At 37.0% G+C, this 24,891-nt stretch overlaps 1 protein-coding gene across 1 annotated transcript in view; it reads left to right on the plus strand.

Annotated features, from left to right (window-relative positions):
- Positions 1-24,891, plus strand: part of OCA2 (OCA2 melanosomal transmembrane protein) — a 161,529-nt gene that overhangs the window by 41,292 nt on the left and 95,346 nt on the right. The window contains exons 9-13 of the mRNA XM_005422699.3: positions 12,197-12,268; positions 13,098-13,163; positions 14,242-14,298; positions 15,560-15,684; positions 19,204-19,342. Of these exons, the coding sequence (XP_005422756.1) occupies positions 12,197-12,268; positions 13,098-13,163; positions 14,242-14,298; positions 15,560-15,684; positions 19,204-19,342 (459 nt within the window). The remainder of the gene's footprint in view (positions 1-12,196; positions 12,269-13,097; positions 13,164-14,241; positions 14,299-15,559; positions 15,685-19,203; positions 19,343-24,891) is intronic.

Below are 24,891 nucleotides of genomic sequence, written 5' to 3' on the forward strand. Positions count from 1 at the left end.
AGAGAGAGAAAGAGAAAGAGAGAATGAAAGAGAGAGAGAGAGAATGGAAGAGAGAGAGAGAGAAAGAGAAAGAGAGAATGAAAGAGAGAGAGAGAGAATGGAAGAGAGAGAGAGAGAAAGAGAAAGAGAGGGTGTCAGGTTTACATTGTTGATCTCAGTTCTTCTGTCTGACCCTTCAGGATTACTGTGGAAACACTGGTTAAAATGGGTTACAAGTATGGTTTCACATTGGTCTACAGGGACATCTGGTGTAAAAGGTGGATGTACAGAGTTCTACACTGATGTTGCTGTATTACATCTGTTTACAATGCATTTTCAGACAGGCTTTTTCTATTTTTGATCCTCTAAATGCATATACTCTCTTGACTGTAAACTTGAAAAAAAAAAAGAAGCTAGAAAATTTAATTTTTATAAACCCTGCTCCAAACATATTTGTTCCTTCAGCTGGGTGTATTTGATCCTTTGCCTTCTTTGATTTCCATAATTTCTTCCAGAAGAGCATTTTCCTGTGTGACTAAAGTGATTACTTGCAGCTCATTAACTGAATGATGTATCATTTCTGGTCATAAGGCATGGTCAAGGAAAAGTAGTGCAGATAAAATCTCATTGTTAGCTATCAGTTAGATAGATTTGTTTGATATCAGATAAATACAGTTAGATACCTTTGCTTTCTCACCTTGTCCCTGTTTTTGTCTAGACAAAATGGGATGATACACTGGTTATACTAAAGAGAAATCTATCTGCCCATCCATATCTTAAAATATCTGTTAAAATATTAAAGTTTTGCTGGTATGCAAAAAAGTTTTTTTGGATTTATAAAGCTCTTATTTGTAATTATTAACTGCATATTTGCAGCTATGTTGAAGCTGCATTAATTAGAAATATGTAAGGAGGAATGATAGACATCAATTATTAAAGGATAGAGCTCATTAATTGAAATGAATTAATGTGTGCCCTTGTCCAACACCTTCCCCTAATAACATATTTGTTTTGTGTTGTGTGTTAAAATGCAATGTTAGCTGTTTATGATACTTGAATGAGCAGAAGCAAATGTGAAAGTAATTGCCTTCTAAAAGCTATTTTGTAAAACATTACATTTAATCAGGAGAAAAGGCAAAATAACATTTATTATACAAAGTTAATTTAAAAAATTGAAGAAAAAATAAGATACCAATAGCATATAAAATACCGGGAAAGTGTATCAGAAAAAATAGCCGAAAAGCAAGTATCAGAAATTCTATGAGATTCTCCATAGGACTTATCACAAATGGATTATTTAGCTTCATACCCTGTCTTGTAATTAGCACTAAGACAGTTCTTGCCAGGATCTTTTAAGTGGCATTTTAATGATCTGACATCTTGAATGACATTTACATGTCTGTATTTCTTCTTAAAACACAAATACTTGAAAGTGCAAGATCTGGTCTTAAAAGCTTATTTTGTTACTAACATGAAGTATGGGCTTATAATCACAATTTAAATTACTTTAATGGAAATGGAATGTGTCAGTTTCTCTCCATATTACTTTTCTATTATTAACTAACTTAAATTATGAATAAACATCCCTAAGCTTAATTTCTTTAACTCATATCAGAGTGATTTTTAATAGCATCTAACAACCAGAAATTAGTTCCAGAGAACTAAAATTTTATGTGATTTTAGTCTGACCATTTTTCTGTCATTGCAGGCTGGTTGAACCAGTGTTTACTGGCAGGAAACATTTTTACAACTGGAATAAGGGATTATTACTGCAGTGTACACTCACACAGTCCAGATTTTTATCAAAAAAAATTATGCTTTAGAGAGAGAATAGGAAAAGAGAAGAAACAGTCCTTGACTATTATGAAGCATAACATTAAGTGATAGAAATAGGCTAATCTTAAGGGATATTTTTTTCTGATAAGGAGAGTAACAGAAAATGTGACTGATCACAGAAGTGATCAGCTTAGTCAGCATGGCTTCTCACTTCTCACCCATTCTTGTATTGATCTGTCTTTAGATACAGACTGAGAAGAGTGTGGATTAGAATGTTCCCATCCCCACATATGTCCTTCCAAAGGATTGGTAGCAAAGGAACAGAAGAAAATCCATAGCAGTTATAGGAAAAGACCATGTGAAAAAGGAAATAGTAGCTGATGCACTCCCTGGACTTTCGTCAGAGAGAATATATTCCTGCTGCTATGGGTTTTATTTGTTTTAGGTTTAAAAAAAATTGTGAAGAGGAATTAAAACAGTGCTGTAGGGTTGCCAGAAAATTAGGGACAGATTATCTGAACAAACCTTCTACTGTCCTTAGTAAGAGTCCAAGCCATACCTCCCTGGGCAAGAATAAAAGTTTTCCCTTATCTGCTCCACTGTCTGGGGGTGGTAGGGAGTAAAAGAACCCAGGTGTTTTAAATACTGGGACTCTGAGGCTTGTACAGAACCTAAATCAGGGCAATGAAACCTAAACATAAAATCCAGTAGTAAAACTTATCTTAAATAGAAATTGAGTTTCCTCTGGAGCAGTCTAACCTCATCTGCCCTGGGCAACAGATGGTTTTGCATCTTGTTTGGAGTCCCCATAACTGTAAAGCGCCTTTAGCATTTGAAAGTCCATTTCCCTCCATACCTCCCCAGCTGAAAGTGTACACTTTGAGGGCACTCTTGCCATCCCCATGAGAACTGGTTTTAGGACATAAACTGAGGGTGTGCAGTAAAGCTTGCTGCAGGAGATGCTGGATGACTGGATTGAAAAAGGAGACCCAGACACAGGACAGATCCATCTATCCTGTCTCCCAGAGAGAAGTATTCAACAAGTGGTACCCTATATATTCTTCCAGAGAGAACAGCCTGCTACTGAGCTACCAATTAAGCAGTACAGACAATTCCCTAATGCCTTTCCCTAATTGAGGAGGAGGCTGTGACCTCTGTGTATTTTGATCTCAGTGCATTTTGAGCAGCTCAGAATTACTTTCAAGTTGCTGTGCAGGAGCATTGGAAGTCACTCCTTATGAGGAGGATTTTATCAGTACCCCCAAGGTGCCAGGATTTCTATTGCTTGTTTAGAGTAGAGCCACTGCCAACAATAAGGAGGGTCTAAAAGGACAGAGCCAGCACCAGTGAGATAAACTAGTCCTTTTTACCTGCCCTAGCTACAGCAAAGGGATGAGAGCTTAAAGGAAGAAAAATTCTGTAAGATGAGGAAGGGATGGGTTTCAATTAAAACAAAAATGCAATATAATAGCAAGCAAAATCCCCAGCTGGATCACAGCTTGATGTGTTATAATAACAATTTTGTATTATTAATCCAATATGAATATTGATTTTACACTGACTATTGCCTGCCTAATTGTTAGATCTATCTTGGCAGAAATCTGGCTGTGCTCTGAATATGTGTGTTTTAAAGAAAACACTCCTTTTGGGCACTGTAGTACTTCAGCAGCATGTAAACTGTCTTTAATTAAGGACGAAATAGGAAAAAAATTGCCACTGGATGGTGCTGCTCACTATTCTAAGGACTAGATAGGATTGTCTGCTTTGAAAGGTGTTGTCAGGCTTCTCTTTTCATAGAATGCTATTTTTTGAAATAATGCCAGTCATATTTTTAACACTAAATGCAAAACCTAATTTCCAAATGGCTGTTTGCTAATTTCTGTGCCTTTTAAACCTAATTTTGAACTGTATTTTGTTCAATTTGTGAAAGACTGGCAAATACAAATGCTTTGCCCTGCCTTGCATATTATTTTTTTGTGGATTGGTGTGTTTCCTTTCTATTTGAGAGAGGGAACAGAACATTAAATTAGCTTAATTGAATGCTGCCGTTCAGCTTCTGCCCTGCCTACGGCAACCAGAGGGGTAGAGAGCCATGAAGTCTTAAAATTTTAACAAGTTGTTAGAACTCTCATACTCTTCTAATGCACACAAACAGGGATGAGAACCACTCAGCTCTTTCTGGGGCCTCAGATGCTGTCTTCCTTCAGCAAGAGCAAAGGCAAAAGTGAAAGAAAATCTGAAAGTGTAGGGGGCAGGCTTGAAGGGAGATATGATGACATGATTTAAAGAGGAAAAAAATTCAGAGCAGAAAAGTGGAGTGAAAAAAGACACAGGAGATGTTAGGGATGAAAGACACTCCAGAGGAACTGCTAGCTAGAGTAGAAAGTTCCCAAGTACTGCAGCCTGCTCTACTGCTCATACTGCATGGCTGTGTTTCTGTATGGTTTATTAACCTACTATTTTAAGACAGCTGACAAAAATTCAGACTGGGAAGGTAAAATGTAATTATTTGGTTCATGCCATTTGTTTACTAGAAATTCCCAGTCTTATTAGTCTCAAGAATAGAAATAACTGAGACAACTGGGAAAATGCAAATGGTGGCATCTTCTTCAGTTTCAGAAAAAGTTCGGAAACTGTAAATGTAATTGAGCATATCTCAGTCCTCACAAGTGTCTTTAGGACACAAAGAATGAGGGTGTGCATTAGGAATGCCATCAAAGTGCCTGGAGTGGATGGAATCAGCAAAGCCTGCAGAGGTAGGTGCTGGAGAACTGGATTGACCCTTGCAAGACTGAGAGTTTGTTCCTAGGCCAGCCTGTAGGTAAACAATGGCTTGGATCATGTTGGCCCACAGAAGCAGTTTGGTTTATTTTCTTCTAAGGTCTTTACTGGCTCATGACCAGATCTCTTTACTTAAGTCACGTAGAACATGTTTTATGTAGCTAAAATATTACAGGAATGAGTGCCTTGGCACATAAAAGTGATCACTTTCCTCTCTTTCTGCAGGGCTCATCTGTCTATTAATGTGACTGGACTCAAGGCCCTGATTTACAGAACATGAGTTTGTTCATCTCTCTGTGTGTCTGTCCACTTCTGTAACAAGGCAAAATCCCAAAATTCATACCAAGTAGAGATTTGCTTTTAAAATTTGACTCAGAGAGGCTATCAAGCTATCAGATGTTACTGGATACTACCTTTTGGAGTTTTCTGGAGATATATAAAACTGATTTTCTTAACATCAGAACCATTCCAATATGAGTCTGGAAAACATCCACTTATGACTGTAGTGATATAGGTATGGCAAACTTCTATCTTTTGTATGATTCTGATAGAAATATAAGCTAGCTATTTCTGATAGAAATATTACCTCTTTATCCCTCTTTACCTTAATATTCTGAGGTGAGAGGTTATTTCAAGACAAAACTCAATTTAGCAGTCATTTCAACCCTTATCTCATAGGAGTACACCCTCTTCTGGGTCCATTTCCATCATCTGGAAATGATACTTCCCCCCTTCCTTTCTAGTTCTGTGTTCTTTTCTCCAGCTTTACTTTTTCCTCAAGTTTCCAAGGCATGAAAATTCAATAGTTTGTTTCATCTCATGCATCAAGGGTATATTTTTGTTTGCATCATTCAAGGATCTCTTTGAACCAGTTAATCCAATGTTCCATATCAGCATGAAGCTTTAGTCGTTCAGTTTTCTCTACAAACAGCGAACATTGATACAGCTGAGGAAGAAAACTCATAGACTCTGAAAAGATTGTAAATTTTGCACCTTGTTCATTCAAAGCCTTTGACAGAGCTTTGGAGTTACAAATATCTCTGCAGAATCTAGAATCAGCCTACAGATTTTCAATATAGAAGAGGGGAATGAATTAATCTGGTAATCTACTCAGAGAAAATAATTTGATTTCTTAAGTTTCTTTCTCTGTCTATCTCTCTCCCTGAGAGAGATAGATAGAGAAAGAAACTTAAGAAATCTTTTTATGTATAGAAAGAATTGGTCAGGTTAATGCAGTTACTTAATCACAGGATTTCAGGGCTGCCTATCCTAGACAAGAATTATAAGATATCCTTACCTTGTATTTCTTAACTTGTTCTAGTTAATGTGCTGCTGTAGTTTAACCCCAGCCAGCATCCAAGCCCCAGGAAACTGCTCCTTCAGTCCCCCACCAGAGGGATCAGAGAAAAAATTGAAAGGACAAAAGCTAGAAAACTCATGGACTGAGATAAAGACAGTTTAATAAGGAAAGTGGAAGCTGCATGCAACCAAAGAAAAACAAGGAATTACTTCACTTCTTCCCAAGAGCAGGAGGGCATTCAGCCATCTCCAGGAGAGCAGGGCCCCATCATACAGAACTTGGGAAGGCAAATACCACCACTCCCTCCTTCCTCCTTCTTCCCCCCTTTTTATCTACTGATCATGATGTCATATGGTCTGGAATATCCCTTTGGTCTGTTGGGCTCAGCTGTCCTGGCTCACAATCTCCCATGCATCCATAGTCTGCTCATCAGCAGGCAGTAGGAAAAGCAGAAAAGGCTTTGGCTCTGCATAAGCCCTGCTCAGCAATGACAAAAGCATCTCTACATCATCAACCCTATGTTCAACATATATCCAAAATACAGCCCTCTTCCAGCTCCTGTGGAGAAGATTAGCTCTATCCCAGCAAAAACCAGGACACATATCATAGGGATAAAAGTGAACTGATACAGGCATTTTCTTGGAGACCATATAGTATTACTTTTAATCACTTTCTATTTAAGATAATCGTCTTATATAGGTTTTATATTGTGTAGCATTGTATTAGGAAGTGACAAACTGTTGCCTTCCATGACTTCCCCTAAGGCAGGGTTGTTTATACCAGGACTTCCTCCACTGACATTAAATCAGAACAAGTAATTTGGTGCACTATCTAAGCAGAAACAGTTATTATAGCAGAATATCATAGATGGGTGCTTTCTTTCCTCAGGGTTCAGTAAATGTTCAGAAATTATAAAATTTGCTACAGAGTCTAGTGTTTCCATTTAAAAATAATAATTTAATGTTGGGTATTTGTCTTTAAAAAGAGCTTATTAAATATATATGAATATATATGGAATATTATTTTCACAGTTACAGGCATAAATATTTTTTATGCAAAGAATGAATAAGAATGCATGTTAGTAGAAGATATGATAGTGTTTCTAAATCCACAGATTTCTCCAGATTTCTCTTAACTGGTCTTGGTCACACATTTCATGCAAATGGCAGTACTATAATATTGATTCACCATGGATTTCTTAAAATGAGTAAACTTTTGGTCCAGGATTTTTTTCCCTTGCAAGACATACTTATGTACAGTGATCCAGTTTTGACATATTTTGACTTATAAAAATGAGATTCATGATTCGATTTTCTAAATATTTAACCTAGTGTAAAGTGTTATTTTCCGATTCATGCCTGCATATATAGAATACATATAGAGAGTGTCCTAATCTTCAGATGAAGATATAAATAGCTGTTCTTGCTGTCACGGATTTTTGTGATGCTTGGAGTCACTTTGGGATTCTTGATACACACCATCTTTCACCAGTGTACCTTATATGCTTACCTCAAAAATTGCTTTAGCCCATCCCTGCACACTGCACCAGCATGTCATGCTTTCTAAGCTATGTGAAGCAGCTCCTTTTTGCCTCATTAAAATCCCTACAGAGTTTACTTTCTACTGCTTAACTAGGTAGTTCTAAGGCAATTAATTTTCTGTTATCATTCATTTTGCACAAGCTGTTGAGCACATCCCCTGTGAGGGGTTTCCATGTGCTGGACACAGTGCCCCAAGGCTGAAGGAGCTGCAGAACTGCTTCTGCAGAGCTGGTGTCAGGAGCAGCTGGGGGCAGGAGGGTGAGGACAGCTAGAACATTAGCTGCCATCACCAGCTGAGGGGAGATATGATGCTGTGCTTTCACTAACTGGTACTGGTCAGTCTCTTTACCAGAGGTAAGCATGTGGAAAATCAAATAAATATATCTGGCATCACAAACTTTCCTTTTCTTCTGCTCCGAACTCCTTTGTATCTGACTATGCCCCATATTTCTAGTTTGTTGCTTTGTTGTGTCCAAATTTTAAAATTTGCCAGAAATAAAGAAAATTTCCATAGATTAAGAATTTGGTGCCATTCAGCTTTGAAGTGGATCTACAGCAAGGCAGAGTTCAAAGTATTTGAAGACTTTTTTTTACCCTTGTTTTCTATCATAAACCCAAATTTTCAGTCATGTTGCTTGATAGTTAGGAAAAGTTACCTAAATTTTAAAGCTAAATTACCATTGTTTTTCTGCAATTTCCATCTTTGATTACATCTTCTGATGCTAGTGTTACACTTCTGCATTAATTTTTCAAAATGTGGGGTTTTTTGATCCACTTAAGAATGAATCAAATATGTGTACCTATGAAAGACTGAAGTTTCATCTGTATCCTGCTAAAACAACTGCAACAGTCCAGGGAAAATCAGATCACCAAAATTTGTAAAATACATGACAGCAAATTATAAGAGAACTCCATCAAGGGATGTGGCTGAGGAGCACATTTTCATAGGCACTCTTGATTATCTTTGGGAAAAACTGTGGGAAAAAACCTCTTCCACTGCTGAGGGTGTTTTATTTTAACCAAATCAATCCTTATTAAAACATAAAAAGGAATAGATACAAAACATAAAGTCAGAAAAAAAGCTATCCTAGGATAAATTATATTTCTCTCCCTCCTTGTCACCTGAGAATAAGGAAATAAACTAGAGACTTTATAAAGTCTAAGAGGGATTTGGCTGTTGATTTTATTAGGAAGACCTTAGCTATTCTGAAGGTAGGTGAAAAATACATAAAGCTCATATGTGGATATAGGTTTGGTAATAACTGGTTGAAATGCAGCAGTGTTGCCACTCTATCATATGTAAATTAATTTATCAGTAAAATAAGAAGTTCAATAAAACAGACTTCACTGGAGACAAAATGGATAAGAAATGAATATGGGTTGTGTTTGAAGCTTTACATTAAAATCATTGACACTTATTTCAACTGCTATTTATGACTTAAAACAAAGGACTTCTGGAAATAAAATGCTTGGTATGATATATAATTTATAAAGTATCTTCAGAAATGCGTTATAGAAGTGCATGTGTCCTGGATTTCAGCTGGGAAAGATATGCTGTGAAGTAGCACCCACGTTGTCACTTAAACAGCTTCTAAATATTTTCTTTTGCCTCCTGGAACGCCATACAAGATTTAGTGTTTGGAATTCAGAATAATTTTTTAAATGATACTGTTACAGTCTACCAAATGGTTTGATGAACTCAGTGCAAAAATTCAAAAGTACTTTCAAATAGATAAAGAAATTTAAATCTGGGAAAGGTCTAGGCTTTTTAAATCCAATTTGCATTATAGTTCTGCAACTGTATATTGTTAATTAATATCAAGCAAAAAGACTTGTGGCATAAATTATTTGGGTTGCTTTAATGTCTTACTTTAAAATGAACTCCTGAATTAAGAGTATGGAAACTATTAGAATCAGCATTCAGCACATTGTGCTTATCACACAGCAGGCAATCATGAGACAAACTTTCTACAGAGAATTATGAAACAAAATTGCTATAGTAGCCTTTCCTAGTCTTTGCTTATTCTGACTCATTCTATGAGGTTGTTATCAACACACCTATGTTGTTGACACTGTTGTTTCACTGTTGCAGCTTTGGGTATTTTCATTTTTTAATATAAAATACTGTAAATATCCATTCTCTATTTTTTTCAATTTCTTCATCTCTTAGACTTGTAAAGTCCCATATCAGTGGGCTCTAAACTTAATCCTGCTTTGTAAAGAATGAAATCTGGACTGCATTGTTTTCAGTAGCAGTTTGTATTGGTATTACTGTCTCTGAAAAAGGGAAGAGCCCTATCCTTTGCTGTTGCAGTAGGTCAGCACTGGTAGGTATTCTTCAGACAAAAGTAAAGGTGATGGTGATGGTGGATGTCCTTTTTGCAAAGAGTTTATAAGGTTTGCAGTTGGAATGGGAGGTGGGGAGCTCTAGCGTACAAACTGATACACTAAAAGCTTTGTATCTTCCTCCTCATCAGTCCTGTCTTTCTCATCTCCATGGTCATTGCACACAGTATGCCCTTTCTCAAGTGAGAGAACAATCACATGAATATAGATGTTTTCTCACTTAACCTTTAAAAATGTGTTTAGATTCAGAAGTCCATTAAATCTTTCAGCTTTCCTGGGATTAAGTCTCTGTCTTAATTTATTTCTGAGCCCTTTCAATTCTGTACCTGAGCTGTTGTTTGTGGATACACTCCAAGAATCATCCTGTAAAGATACTCATCCTCCTGCCAATCTTCGAAAGGGTTGGCTCTTCTGTGGTATTTTTCAAAAGAATAATAATGGAATTCTGCTTTATATAAAGCCCTCCAAATGTGTATTAGATGGAATTGTGGTTCAAAGAATGTCAGAACTCGTAACCTGCGCCTCCTAACTTCTATATTTATAAGTTTTTAAAAATACCTGTGCAAATACGTTATGTTTGGGGTTTATTTTCTGTGAAAAGAAAATTAAAGAGAGTAATCTATTTTTTCCTTAAGCTTCCTAAATATCAAATTTTGAATATTTACAGGTCTCAGAGTTTACATAAGTGTTCTTTCTAGGCTTTACATTACTTTATGACTTTCATTTGATAGTTTGCTGGAATGGAGAGTTGTATATTTACTAAGTTTCTTGTAAACAAGCTTTGCACCTTGTTCATTCTTCAGGATATACCTTTGTATATCCTTCTTGAAAAACCACCAGAATGAAGGAACTGACAGATGACTTAATTTGTTCAGTTTCTTTCTGCATAAATTAAAGCCAACTTCACCCATAGGTGACAGCAAACTCTTGGAAACTGAAACTGCAGTCAACTCAATGTGAGCAATTAAGCACGCAACAGTGACAGCAAAAGTGCTTATGTGGAAATATGTAAAAAATCTGTAGCTAAACAAATCTCAGAAAACCTAAGATATCTTTCTGAGAACTGCAAAAGAGCCATCTAATGTGGGTGGGGATTGCATGAGGAGAAAACCTTCCATTTGAGGACAGCTGAGGATTTCCCTCTAGCCTACACTTGGGCTTTGCTCTGCTAAGGAGCTGATCCCCTTCCCTAATGCACAGCTCTGCTTGGCATCTATTACTGGAGAGAGCTGTAAGGTCTGATTGCTGCACCTGCTTTCCAGCCAGAAGAGCTATGGAATGTTATCAAATGCTCCCCACCTTTGCAGAATCAGAAGGGCCATATGTGTGCTTACATGTCAATGCACTGAAATAGGAAATCAAAAATGAGCCAGTGGGGTATCACACACATTTCTGTAGGAGCTGGTGGGAGCTGTAATCTGTGCTCTGAACAAGTAGGTTATTAGGGCTTAAAAATCGTGGTCTGATCTCCTGCTTTGTAACCATGAATAGGTTGCTCTGCAGTGCATTTTTGATGAAAACAGGAGAATAAGACAGATAATTTTTTTTACTCTTGAGTTAGTAATTTATATATCTATTTTTCTAGTAATTTGATAAATTGTGTAGTTCTTTACCATTTCCATTAAAAATTTCTAATCAAGGAGAAAAAACAAAGCCAAATCTTTCCTTTTTTACTTTTCCTGTACAAACATGGAGGAGAGCCTCAAGATGCTCTCATCCTATTGTTTGTTATCAGCAAAATATTTCTTATGAAATTAGAGACAAATGAAATATTTCTAGACTCTTATTTCTTTCTCAACAATAATTTTAACTTGTGTTGGAATAATATTTAAACACATTAATAGTGAAAGCTGGTAATTAGATTCAGTCTTTTGTAGTGTGATTTTCATTAATTACATACTTACTTTAGCTGAGTTATTTTACACAATCTGTGATCTTCGAGACACAGAGGATTAAATAACTACAGATGAGTTCTTGGAGAAATAAAGCACATTTTCAAGGCACACTTGCTGAACAAGCCCCTACTAAGAATGAAATGGATCGCCTCCTGGGCATGCATCTTCTTTCCATGGGATGTGAAGGGAAGCCAAAAGGACAAGGCTTTTTGATCCTTAAGTTAGGGAAGATGAATTGCTTTCCTCCTTGGGTCACCTATTGGCAAATGTAAGAAACAGGTGCTGAAGTCCCTTCTCTACCTGGATTATTAGAGATGAGACTTGCTAGCAGCATTTGCACAGGCAAGGCTTTAGTTGGTTGATTTCCTAATTTTGTTTTATTTGGTTTTTGGTTTTGTTTGTGGGTTGGTTTGTTTTTTTTAATAGCAAAGTAATTAACCATCCTCTAGTCAGAAAAAACCCTCAAGCAAGCCAAGAAAAGAATTGTGTACATGAGATTTTATGCTTTCCCCACCTCCTTTTTAATAGTAAGGAGATGCTTGGAGGAGTCTGTGGTCAATTCTTACCCTTTGTTGCAGATTGTTCACAGGACCCTTGCAGCCATGCTGGGCGCTTTGGCCGCTTTAGCTGCCTTAGCTATTGTTGGGGAGGTAAGTTATCAAACTGTAAGTGCTCCCTTTGTCTCTGGCTGTGCTGTCAGGTGTCATTAATCTACATGTTTGCCCAGTTCTTACTGAGCACATGGCAAAGCAGTGTTTTTTTAAGAAAGAGAAATGGAAGGACAGAAACTGGGGTGGGAAAAGAGGTCGGACTAATGTGTAGACAAGGGGAGTACAAAAACGTCAGTTGATGCTTTTTTATTCTGATTTGCAGGAAGCTGGCTGCAACCATTTTCAGCTTAATCCAGTGTTAGCTTAACACTGTTATTTTCAGTAATGTTAGGCTACCAAGCAAACCTAAATGGAAATACACTTTATACTACCCTAAATAATTACATCTCATGCCTGCATGTTCCAACCCTTTTGTTTCACCTGCTGCTTACTCTTCGTTGATATATAGTGAAACATCAGATTGATTTTCTCGGTTGTTCTCATAACCACATCATTGCTATGTTCCCTTTAATACCCTCCTGTTTGTTCACAGGTGAAGTGCTATGCTTTTGTTCTTTTACCAAAAAGGGAACTGCAGTGTACCATGTAATTTGGTTATCTTTTATTTGTGTAATGTTAAGTAAGGAACAAGTAGACCAACCAATAGCCTGATAATGACTGACTTAGGATGCCAGCAGTACTTTGAATTAGTAATAATAATAATAGTAGTAATGGCAATAATAAAGAGTCCTTTTTATGTAGCTTGTAAGAACACTTATTAATTTCCATCACATTTATTTAAATGGTTCATCAATTAAGTGGAGTTTATAAGTCATAGCTAATCACAAGTTAGGTGGCATTCACTCGTAACTGTATTTTTTGATTGCAGAGGCCAAGTATGGTCAAAGTGGTGGAGTGGATTGACTATGAGACACTGGCATTATTGTTTGGAATGGTAACTAAAATGTATATTTTGCTCTAAATGTGCCAAAATAATCACATTCAGTACAGAGATGTTTCCTTTTAGAATACTTTGTTAATTGTACTTTACTTGGACAACTTATGACGAACATTTGTGTCTTAAGGAATTTACCAAAAAGGATGAGGATCAGACCTCTGAAAGAGTCTTTTGAAATGTTGATAATTTTCTATTTTTTTTAATCTGTGAAATTGTATTGACAACATGCTAAAAGCATCCTTGGGATTTATAAAAAGAAAGACCTATTTAAGGGCCAAGTATTATCACTCTCATTTTTCTTTTTAATTTTGTTTATTCAAAGTCTTCCTCAAACACACTCTGCTGGAAGAGTTGTTTCCTGTCTTACTGTTTTGTCTGAAGCTACAAAAAAGCAAGCCAGAAATGGATAAGTAATATCTGATGAGATTTTAATCATATATTATTTTAATCACTTTGCCCGGAGCTATTTGTGGTAAATAGCATTGTCCAAGTGCTATTAGACTCTAAAACAAAATATACAGAGACAAAATTACAGTTATCTGTTTCCATTCTGAGCTTTTCTTATTTCTTGACACTGGTCCTTGCTCATTGCATTGCCCACAGAAAAAGAAAGCAAAAAACAATTCTGTTTAGAGCAAAGACAGAAGGACAGGGGACCTCCCACATGTGGGAAAATGCAAGCATTTCTTGAAGCCATTATCTTCTGTGCTCTGTAGAGTATTAATGCAGAGAGCAAACACACTTATTGGTTCTTCTTGATTAATGATATAAGGGAGATACTTTGAGTACTTAATGTATGATGCCCACTGAATCACTACAAATAAAATTCAACTAGACTCGTATGACATTTACAGACTGCTTATGATGAGAAGTATATTTCAACATCTGATGTATTAACTAGAGATATCTGGCAGCTGTAGTAGATATTCTAATATAAGGGTGATTAGATTCTCAAAGTTATGTCATATAAGAAGTCCATTTGTCAGTATCACAAACTGCTTTAGTTTTGAGTAATAATTCAATTACTTTAATATATCAGTTCCAAGTGATTATATTTTTCCTCATCTTTTGGCAGATGGTTTTGGTGGCCATATTTTCAGAGACTGGATTCTTTGATTACTGTGCAGTAAAGGTGGGTTTATTTGGTACTAGATTTATCAACTTAGTATTTATTCAAATCTGTCACACCAAGCACGATCTTTAAAGGACCCTTCTAAGGTCAGCGTATACTTATCATAGTAGAAATCATAGTGGTCATGTTGTAATATTGGAAAAATCCTTTTGGATGAAAGGAAGCCCTTAATGCAATTCTGTTTCTACAGGAGAATATTAAAGGTCCCCGGTAGGGTACACAAGCTTTTGGATGCTATTAAGCTGAATATTTCACTGATTTCCCCAGGTCTGCATTTCTGCTGTGGCTCAACTCTCTATGCCATGCAGTGGGGCAGGATACTATCATTAACTGTATGACCACATATGAAAAGGGGCCACTGACCTTTGCACAGTAGCAGAACAAAAGTTTACATGAAAAGTGTAATTCATAGAATCACAACCATAGACTTAGAGAATGGTTCGGGTTGGAAGAAACCTTAATAATCTTGTTCCAATCCCCCTGCCATGGGCAAGGGCACTTTCCACTAGAGCAGGTTTCTTAAAACCCCATCCAGCCTGGACTTGAACACTTCCAGGGATGGGGCATCCAAAGCTTCTCTGGGTAACCTGTTGTAATCTCACCATCCTCACAGTAAAGAATTTCTAACTAATATCTAATCTAAGCCTACTCTCTCTGTTTAAAGCCAATCCCTCTTGTCCTATCACTACACACCCTTGCCCAAAGTCTCCCCCCCAGCTGTCTTATTGCCCCTCTTTAGGTGCTGAAAGGTGACCCAGGAGCCTTCTCTTTGCCAGGCTGAATAACGCAGATCTCTTCCAGCCTGTTCTCGTAGGAGAGGTGCTCCAGTGTTTTGATCATGTTTTTCGCCCTCCTCTGGACTCACTCCAGCAGTGCTGCTCTGAGGATGGGGAATGTGTCCCAGGTGTGGAGAGGAAGGGAGGTCTAAACTCTGTTAGTCCACCTGGGCCTGCAGGCAGAAGATGGAGGCTCAGCCTTTCTCCTGCCACAGACTCCCTTTATGACTGGCAGCAGAGCTTGGTGTTTCTTCAGACTTGTTTCTTTGTTTGTGTGATGGGATTGTTTGCTCACTTCCATGAATTATTTTCTTGCCAAATTATTTAGTATTGGAGAGGGCACTGTCGGAGTAATAGTAAAGGAATAGTAAATGTTCTGAGCTCATTGTTGCTCAACTTTGATCAAATTGCTTTATCTACAGTTTTTTAAAATCTAAGCTGGAGTGATGCAGTCCATTAATTTTGCTTCTGTTTGTTTCTCCTAGGCTTATCGGTTCTCTCGAGGCAAGGTGTGGGCCATGATTACGCTTCTGTGCCTTATTGCTGCAATTCTTTCTGCATTTTTGGACAATGTTACCACTATGCTGCTCTTTACTCCAGTAACCATAAGGTATTTTATTGTTATGGATTTGGACTTGCTCTTTTATAGCCAGCAATCAGTAGTAGACATGCCTGCAAAATATTTGTTTGGAGGTTTTCTTAATAATTTAAATGGAAATTAGAACTTCAAATACTCTTATTGCAGTAGAATAAAAAGCTAGCTCTTTCAGAGGAATGGATTGTCTTTTGCCTTTGCATTAATATCGAGAACATATCTGAAACCTGTGAACACTGCAGGCAGCTAACTGTTCTGGTTTGTCTTCATATTTCAATGGCAATAGCATATTGCACCAAATGATCCCTAGTAGATGAATTTTTTTTCCTGTAAAGCAGGCAGAATTTTTAAATTAAAGCTGCTTTATTCATTGCTGGCTGATATTTATATACAATTTTAGATAGTAAATCATGTTTTAGTGAAGCTGTTATCCCTTCTAATATTAGTGACAAATAAATTTTTAAAAAGTCTATATTTCATCTAACAGCTTTTTCTTGAATATGAAAATCTGAATTTTATTCCTGTTGGTGATCATGTCACTGGGATGGCTACTGGTTAATTGCACAGTTTGAGATTAGATATTTGGAACTTTGAGCAGACAACCATGAATTTAATTACTTCAGATTTCTGTGAATTAATAACATGTTATATGCAACTACATTTAATCAGTGTGGGATTATAAATTACTGTTTAACCTGAATTTAACCTGTGTCTGGTCAGGCAAATCTGTTTAATCCAGTACAGTTTTGGAAAGATCTAGTGTATTTTAGAAATGATCCTGAGAGATGTAATGCTTGCAGTCATTAAAGTACACAAGAATCTATTAAGATATGCCCCCTCTTTAAAATGCAGTGTAAAGCAGTAAAAACCAATTTTGCAAGTGAAATTTATTCTAGACTGGAAACAGCTGGTGAATGAAAGCTCCATTTGTCTTCTGTCCGATTATATATTAAAGAGATGGCTTTGCCGTACCCTAATCAATAATTGCATTCCTAGCAGTAAGCAGTACTGGAGCTATTAAACACCAAGTTTTCTTTAGCTGTGTTACAGAATATTTTGGATAAATATAATTTGGGAATTGACTGAAATCCAGAAGTCAATGTAGCATAAAAAGCTTTTCACAGTCAGAGCTACAGTAACATTTATTCTGTTTTCAAAGAATCCCAGAATAGCCCAGGTTGAAGGGACCTCGAAAGGCCATCTGTTCCAACCTTTCATGGGAAAGGAAAGCTAGATGAGATTATCTGGCACTCTCTTCAATTACATCTTGAAAACCTCTGGTGATGGGGACTCTACCACATCCCTGGGGAGATTGTTCCAGTGGATAACTGCTTTCACCATAAATTGTTTTTCTTATGTTGAGGTGAAATCTCTCCCTTGTACTTGTTGCCTCTTGTCTTCTCCATGTGGATCCTTGTGAAGGGAGAGCCTCTGCCTTTGTAGCCACCTTTAAGTAATGGACTTTTGTACTATATATATACTAAGTCCTTTTGTTTTAAACTAAATGAGCCTGTAACACTGAAGAAGGGGAAACTCAGTATGTGGGAAACATTTGTATTTGAATCACTATCAAAACTAAAATAAAATTTTATCTCACCTACTAAAACCAAATAATTGCCTACTTCAAGAAGCTTCATGCTGGGGGTCATTTTCTTTTTTATCTTACTGCCATTGTCTACAGCTTCGCTGTGTTGCACTGTGCAGTCTCCATTGCCATGGAGATAAAGCTTGCAGAAAATCGTACTGACTCTGTGAACATTAGGGTTTATATTTCCTATGATAAGGCCTGAAACATGATACTTGTTTCACTCTGCATTTTGTAGTAACCTGCTAAAAATAGTAATAACTACCTCATTTTGCCTGTTGCTTATTTTCAAGATACTTTGTTATTGAGAAGTGGAAAAGGCTAATGTTTTTACACATGAAGGATAAGTAAACTGAGGAACTGTGATCCTGCCATCTAGCTAAGATGTTCTGATGGATTTACACTTTGGACTTAGCCTTTTCTTACTTTAGAGTTCTCTTTTTAAAATACCACTAGGCCCATCAAAAAGAAAGAATCACTAAAGAAAAGTTTAGCTTATATTTGGAAATACTGGGAAATCAAGGAGCAATGGAGTCAAAATTGAATGTACAATTGTGGTCTTGTACCACAATTGATACATTTGAACCAGTAGTGCTACAAAGTACCCTTTAACTAAATGATTTCATGCTGCTGAGAAAATAGTGTATTTTTTGCACAGTTATTATTTTCCAGAGTTTTTATGTACTGACATATATGCCATCTGAGAGTGTTTTTTCTGAGTTTTAAATTGACACTCTTGGTGATAGTGTAAGTGAATCAGGTTAAGCTTTTTTGCAATACTCTTTTCTCTTTGAAATATAGGTTTTCATAACACAGACTTAGGCTAAACAGTGAAGTTCAACCCTTCTTTCAGGGAAATGTGTGAGAGCATTGCAGTCAGAAAGCATTCATTCTGCACACTCTTACCCCCACCTACTATGAGATATAGGGGACAATAATTTAAGTGTGGCCTCCATCTTTACATTCTGGAGCAACCTTTTGATAAGTTGTGAGGAGGAAAGTAGTTGTTTCTTACTCCAAAGTGCTTAGGTGTGACTTTAACTTTCAGCTTTTATTAGCAGAGCCCAAGTTTAAAGTCAAACACGTAGTTCAGGACAGAGCAGATTATGCGGGTGTGTGCGTAAATGTAATTTGTGAGTTGGAGTAATCTGTGTGAAGATTACTCTGTGTAAGTGGGTCTGAGTTCAAACGGATCAGGAGGTTTCTGAGTCAGCCCCTGTGTTTGTCAGAGCACTTTAAGGTGCTTCTTATTAAAGAAGCAAGTTACTTTTTCTTATCAAAACAGCATCCCACCAAAGAAATATTAAATATATTTGAACTGCTAAAAACATTTTGAGAATTTTTTAACCATAAAGAATGTATATTTTCTGCTCTGGTTTCATCCCAAATGGAAATACTCATGATCAAGCTTTAGAGAAGGAGGAAAATAGGAACAGAAAAAACTGAATAAACCTACCTGAAAGATGGAGTCTCTAATAGATGATTCATGGCTAATAGGCAGCCTGCACAACCCTCTACCACTGCTTCCCATAAGAAAGTTAATCACTGTTGCTGAGTGCAGAGCTTGTGGTTGACCAGAATAGTTCTCCACAGGTCAGTGCAGCTTAAGGACCATGGTTTCAGAAGCTATATCACACTGAAAAATTTAAATGCTATTTTCTGTGTAGTCCAATTCTTGTAATAGTTGACAACTTTTGATTAAATGCATCAATTTTGTAGGCATTAATGACTGCATTTTAAATGTAAAGAAAATCCATAAATTTTCATTTACATTGTTATAATTACTCTAGCACAATAAATGCTTTAACATAGCATTTATTGACACATTATGTTTAAAATCCTACCATTTGTCTATGAAATGACTGCATTTTGTATTTTTTGTGCATTTTAATATTTAAGGTAATTTATCCATGGGATAAGAAGTTAATTTCATTATCTTTACACTGCAGGCTCTGTGAAGTACTTAATCTTGATCCTAGGCACGTCCTGATTGCGGAAGTAATCTTCACAAATATTGGGGGAGCTGCCACTGCTGTTGGGGATCCTCCAAATGTGATCATTGTTTCAAAGCAGGAGCTGAGGAGGAGGGTATGTACTGCAGTTGTTTGGCTACTAAAATTAAGTAGTGATGTTGACTTATGCAATGTTGATTCTTCTCTTCCCCCAGACAGCCATACAAACAGAACATAATTGACTTTTTTTGCCATGCTACTTCTTTTTCAGTAGGATTATCAGACAGAAGAGAGTGATCTTTTGGGGACAAAATAGTGATGGAGAATAGACTTTTTTGATCTGGACTAAGAATACCAGTTTCTTTTTTTTGTTGTTGGTGAGGATTTCCTTATCAATGGCAAAGTGAGGAAAGAAGCAGAACAACAGAGGCTGCAGACAGGGCAACATATTGCAAAAAACCAAAAATATGAAAATGAAGATGAAAATCCATCCATTTTCTCTGTATAGGTTTTCTTTCAAAAGTTAAAATGAGACAATTTGACATTTTGCAGAGAGGTTGCTTTGCCCCTGTAGAGCCATGACACACATTTTATTCTTCAAGCACAGCCCAAGGGGATGTGGGGTGTGAGAGAGGGGTGGTTTCTTCTCCCATGCAGCACAGGCTGCAGCTGGCTCCCACCTCCTGACAACATTTTGCTATCTCCAAGCTGCAGAGACAAATTTTAGCTTCCAGCTCTTGGCTCTCCTATTGTTTGCTGGGTGCCTGGTGCCAAAGGGAAAGCTATGGTGCTGGGTGGGACTGCATGACATGAACGATCCAGCAGGAGCATCCCAGTCCCACCATTTCTTCCCATGCACATGGGTGTCTCTGCCCTGTGGAGTGGCTGTTGTACTGCTGGCAAGTGTTTGCAGCCCTCAGCATCAGCATGGTGCTGAGTTTGCTGAGTTTTCTGTGCTTTAAGCTATCCGTGCTACTCCTGAACATGAGGGCATCAAGCCTTCCTTCTGCCTCTGGTCCTGTCTGCCACCCCTTTTCCCTGGTGTGCTGTGGGGCAGCAGGGAGACAATCTGCTCAGGATGCAAGGGGCAGCCCCTCTTGGCATGGGGCAGATCTTCTCACTTCTCATGGGTGCCCTTCTTCTCACCAACATGCAGCATCATGGAATGAGCGGTAATGTAATGGGCACATCTGTAAGGACACCAGGGATGAGCTTTCTGATTTGGCCAGATAACCCACCCGCCCCAAAAAAAAAATTATAGAGAAATTTAGTGTTCATTGAGCTAGTGTAAAAACAACTGTGCAAGTGGATGAGAGAGTTGTAGTACAAAATCCTAAGTTTATATTTGTTTTTTTTTTTTTTCCATTTGGAGTCACTTATGTTTCTATTGCTCTGTGAAAGAAAGATCTCTTCTAATTAATTGAATGCACTCATTTAAGTAATGTCCATGTTGGGAAAGGTCTTTGAAAGTTCATAGTATTTAATAAACTGAATGTTTGCCATCAAAATGTTTGAAATGTACTGCAGTTGGCTAGTTCAGATGGCAACTTTGAAGACTGTAATATTTATTGTTAGCTGAGAACTTGATAGCTCAGTTTTAAATTTTAGATATGAAATCTGATCACCTATTTAAAACTTCTGATCTAGAAGAGAATAATTAGCACTTGCAATGCAGGTAATTTTCCTAAATACTCAGAAACTCATAATTTCTGTAGAACCTTTAGAAGTGGCTATAAACATGGGAAATAATTAAGCAATTGCAATTGAGAAGAAACCATGTTACATTTTTCTTGTTTGAGCTATTAATATTTTTAGGAGAACTCAGATGTATAAATACCCTGGCAAATATGACATTATAGCAAATTCTGTATCTGAAACAAGCACAAAAATCTTTCCAGATGTTTTCAGTCTGGATTATTTTCAGATCTTCTGCTGCATCACAGAAATAAGAATGTAGTAAAATAGATTATGTTCAACACAGAGTCACATAATTTACACTGCTTCTTTTCTATATTCTCAGTTGTTATATCTGTGTATATAAATAAAAGAGGGTCAAAGACCTATCCTTGATCCTGAAGCAGAGTGTCATGGTCTGGGATATGTCCTCACTGCTTAGGGCTCACCCCTTCTAAAGGAGATTTGACTGGGAGAGTGCTGTCCGGGGTAACTGGATAAAGCCAAGAGAGAGGTCAGCAAGGGAGCTGGACCATCTGGCCTCTTACAGTCTGAGCTGTTGAACTAATAGCTGCATTCCTAATTTTGTCCACCTGCTCCAGCATGCTCTCTTTTGATCAGAAGGAGATATATATATATATATAGACATTGCTGTCTTGTTTCTGAAACTACTTCTAGTAAAAGGTGCTGTGCAGAAGGGTGACATGAGCTAGCACAATTCTGTGTCTAAAATGCATGGGGAACCTACTATATTAGTACCAAGTAAAATTCATTTTATTACTTTTTTTTTTAATGTTTCAGAGGTAAAAGTTCTTGAATGCATTAATGACATCTTAGAAACACTCCTTCATGCACTATATTTTATAGTTTATATTACTGTGTTTTCTATAGAAAATACTTGGTTTCTAGCTCTTTTTAGCATTATGGTCATGTTTTTGGACATTCTAGGAATTCTAGAATTTTTTTCCACTTGATATTTTTGTTGGAATTCTTCTTTTGATTCTCTTCTCAGTGTCATTTTTGCACAGTAAGTACAGGAGTACTTGGACAACTACCTCTGCAGGAAGTTGAATAGTGAACTGTCCTATGTAGATTATCTGGTTTTCTACTTTATTTAGGTGCTATTAGGAGGAGAATTTTACCAGTCTTCCTGAACTTTTGCTGCTGTACATCAACCTCTAAAAGAATTCAAGTTAAATATTATGCAAGTTTACAATTTTGTAGGAAACGTTGGCTTTTATATCAATATGAAATGAAATGCAGTCTTGTTACTTTGGGTGCTGTTATCTGGTTACAGTGTTAGAAATGTTTTACTTTCTGTTTACTGTGGTGCCGGAGAGACTTTTCTCCCTAGCTTCTGGGAAAACTAACATTATATTAAAAATATTTTATTTAAACCATGTTTGAATAAATAAGATTTTTGTAACATTTTGCTCATTAAAATGTAGCAATAAGTCTCTTTACTTGTCTTGAGATGCAAATGAATGTTAAAAGAATATTTTCTTTTTAGCTGTTTTTAATTTATAATCCTGACATATTCCCTACCATCATGACTGGAATCAGTGGAACATTTGCATAATGGGAGAGGAAGATTTGTTGTGTTCTTGGTTGTTCTTAGTTGGAGTCAGAAGAATTTTCACAAAACAGCATTTATATCTTGATTTTAGGATAAGAGCAAATGGAAAACTTGTTTTGTGAACAGAAAACATTTTTTAATGTTTTGTTATCTTCAGAGTGCTGCTACAGCATGGCCACTCTTAACAAAATTATATTTTTATTTTGAAGAAATATGAGCTTCAGACTTCGAGAACTCCGTGTGTATATGCACAATAGAGCATGAACCAGCTGGATATGGTCCTTGCTCTCAGAAGGATTGGACAGCAAATCTTCTGTATTTGGGAACTTCATGAACTTCTACAAATACACCTTTGAGATTAGAAGTTGCTGTGCTCTAAGCACAAGGGTGTGATTCCCAGTTCTTTAAGGAATGGATGGCAAATAGGTCTCCAGAGCAAAATGATGCTATGAACAAAGTGATAGTGAACATGTGCATTGATGTGTCCAAGCTAAATCTGAATAAAAGAACTAATGATAAAAGCAAAGGCAGTTTTAGCATATGCTAGCCACTGGGTTATATCCTTTTATTTACATTTTATTTATGTTTTTGTTAGCATGTGATAAAGCTCGTGCTGGTAATCTGATGTCTGATGAGGATATGGGGGTTTCAGCATACCACTCAGAATTATTCCTGCCATTTAACAGGAATTTCCTGGCAAGCTGATAGACATCAGGTTTTCCTGTGCTGCCTTTTAGAGACTTTCAGCCTTCATGATGCAATTTAGCATGATGTGATATTACCTGGTTATATTTAATGAGAAATTATGGTACCAAAAATTTATGAATGAAAGTAGGTACTTCTGAAAAAAAAAAAGAGAAGAGACAATCCTATATATGAAGCTTTACAGATATTTAAAGCACTGGTAAAATGGATTCCCATAGTTTAGTAGGCTATTTTTGCTGAGTTTGCTGAATACAAGCTTGTTAAAACTTTTAATCAATTTGTAGAACTCTACCCCTTCTGTTGATGTTTGATTGATTCCTTTTCTCAAGAGAAAATTACACTTATTAGTGTAATTAAAGTGCATGAACTAAAATGTATGGGCTTACCTCTGATTTCAGAATTTTTACCATCTATGCATGTAGTAATCATTAAACAGCATAATGTAACACAAAAAAGGAGGTTCATCAGTGTCTCAAATAAACATTATCTCCATGTAACTGGGTTGGAACATCAGTGATTTCTGGCTCAGTGACATTGTCGCTACCGGACACGCAAGAATGCAAGCACACCACGGTTCTCCAGGTGAAGCAAGAAAGAGGAAGTTTATTCTCTGACTCCAACATTTATAGTTTTCCAAAAGTGACAGTGGATTGGAGGGTGATAGGGACACCTCTCCAATGACCCTGGTCAAACCAGTAGTCTATCAACTTTCTTCTCCTCCATAGAAGAAGACAAAACAATCAGTTATTTACAGAAAGTGTCTGGAACAGTTCACTACAAGAATGTCCATATCAGAAGGCTTAAAATCTTAAAAAACCAGGGTGACAGACATCATGAGCAGCTCCCATGAGAAAAAATGCAGATCTCAGTCACTCAGCTAGAAGGGATGTTTAAGCCAGTGTAGAAATAATAAATTACTCTTGCTCTTCTTCATTTTATTAGTTTTAAAATATTAAGTAAAGGGCATTCTGGCTAGAAACAGTACTTGGTGCTCCCCAAATCGCTGCACATAGCTATAATTTTTGCTTTCTCATTGCTCTAAATAGGCAGATTCCTTGTGGAAAGGTCTGAATTATTAGAATTTAATTTTGCATCTCCAGAAGCAATGAAAAAAATAATAAAGACGATAGAAAGCTAGCATTTTGGGAAAGCAATATGATGCTTCCTCCTAATATGAAATTGATATATTTGACTTTGCATTTTAATCTATAAACCAAGGAAAGATTCCCACTCTGTTTCAGCTCTGAATCTGTAGGCAGTGGAACCTTTAGGCTGTTGTCTTGCTTAAACAAAATCTTTAGGTTTTCTCCCGACTGGGGAACAGGAAGAATTTGACACAATCATCATAGCCTCAAGTAAGGGACATTTGAAGCGTGTTTTGTATTTATCTCATAGACTGAAATCTTCTGGAAGAAAAATATTTCTTGCCTATTGTGCATGTCAATTCTATTCCAGTCTATTGTGCAGGAAAAGAAAATCTTTGTGAAAATGACTTTTTGTCGTATCCAGGAGACATGGGGAGCACTTTAGTGCTTTTTTACAATGCTGAATCCTAGCTCCAGCAGGGCAGAAAACTCAGGAGGTATAAAATGTGCTATCCACAGCCACAAAGGGTATGAATGTAGGCTCTGTGGAGAAGCTGTGTGTCCTTTCTGGAGTGTGGGAAAAGGAACAGGGGCAACTGATAAAGCAACTGTGCCATTACCTAGGTATCCTCTGCTGCATCCATG

This window comes from Geospiza fortis, unplaced genomic scaffold (assembly GCF_000277835.1).
Source record: "Geospiza fortis unplaced genomic scaffold, GeoFor_1.0 scaffold366, whole genome shotgun sequence".
In the NCBI taxonomy this organism is placed as follows: Eukaryota; Metazoa; Chordata; class Aves; order Passeriformes; family Thraupidae; genus Geospiza; species Geospiza fortis.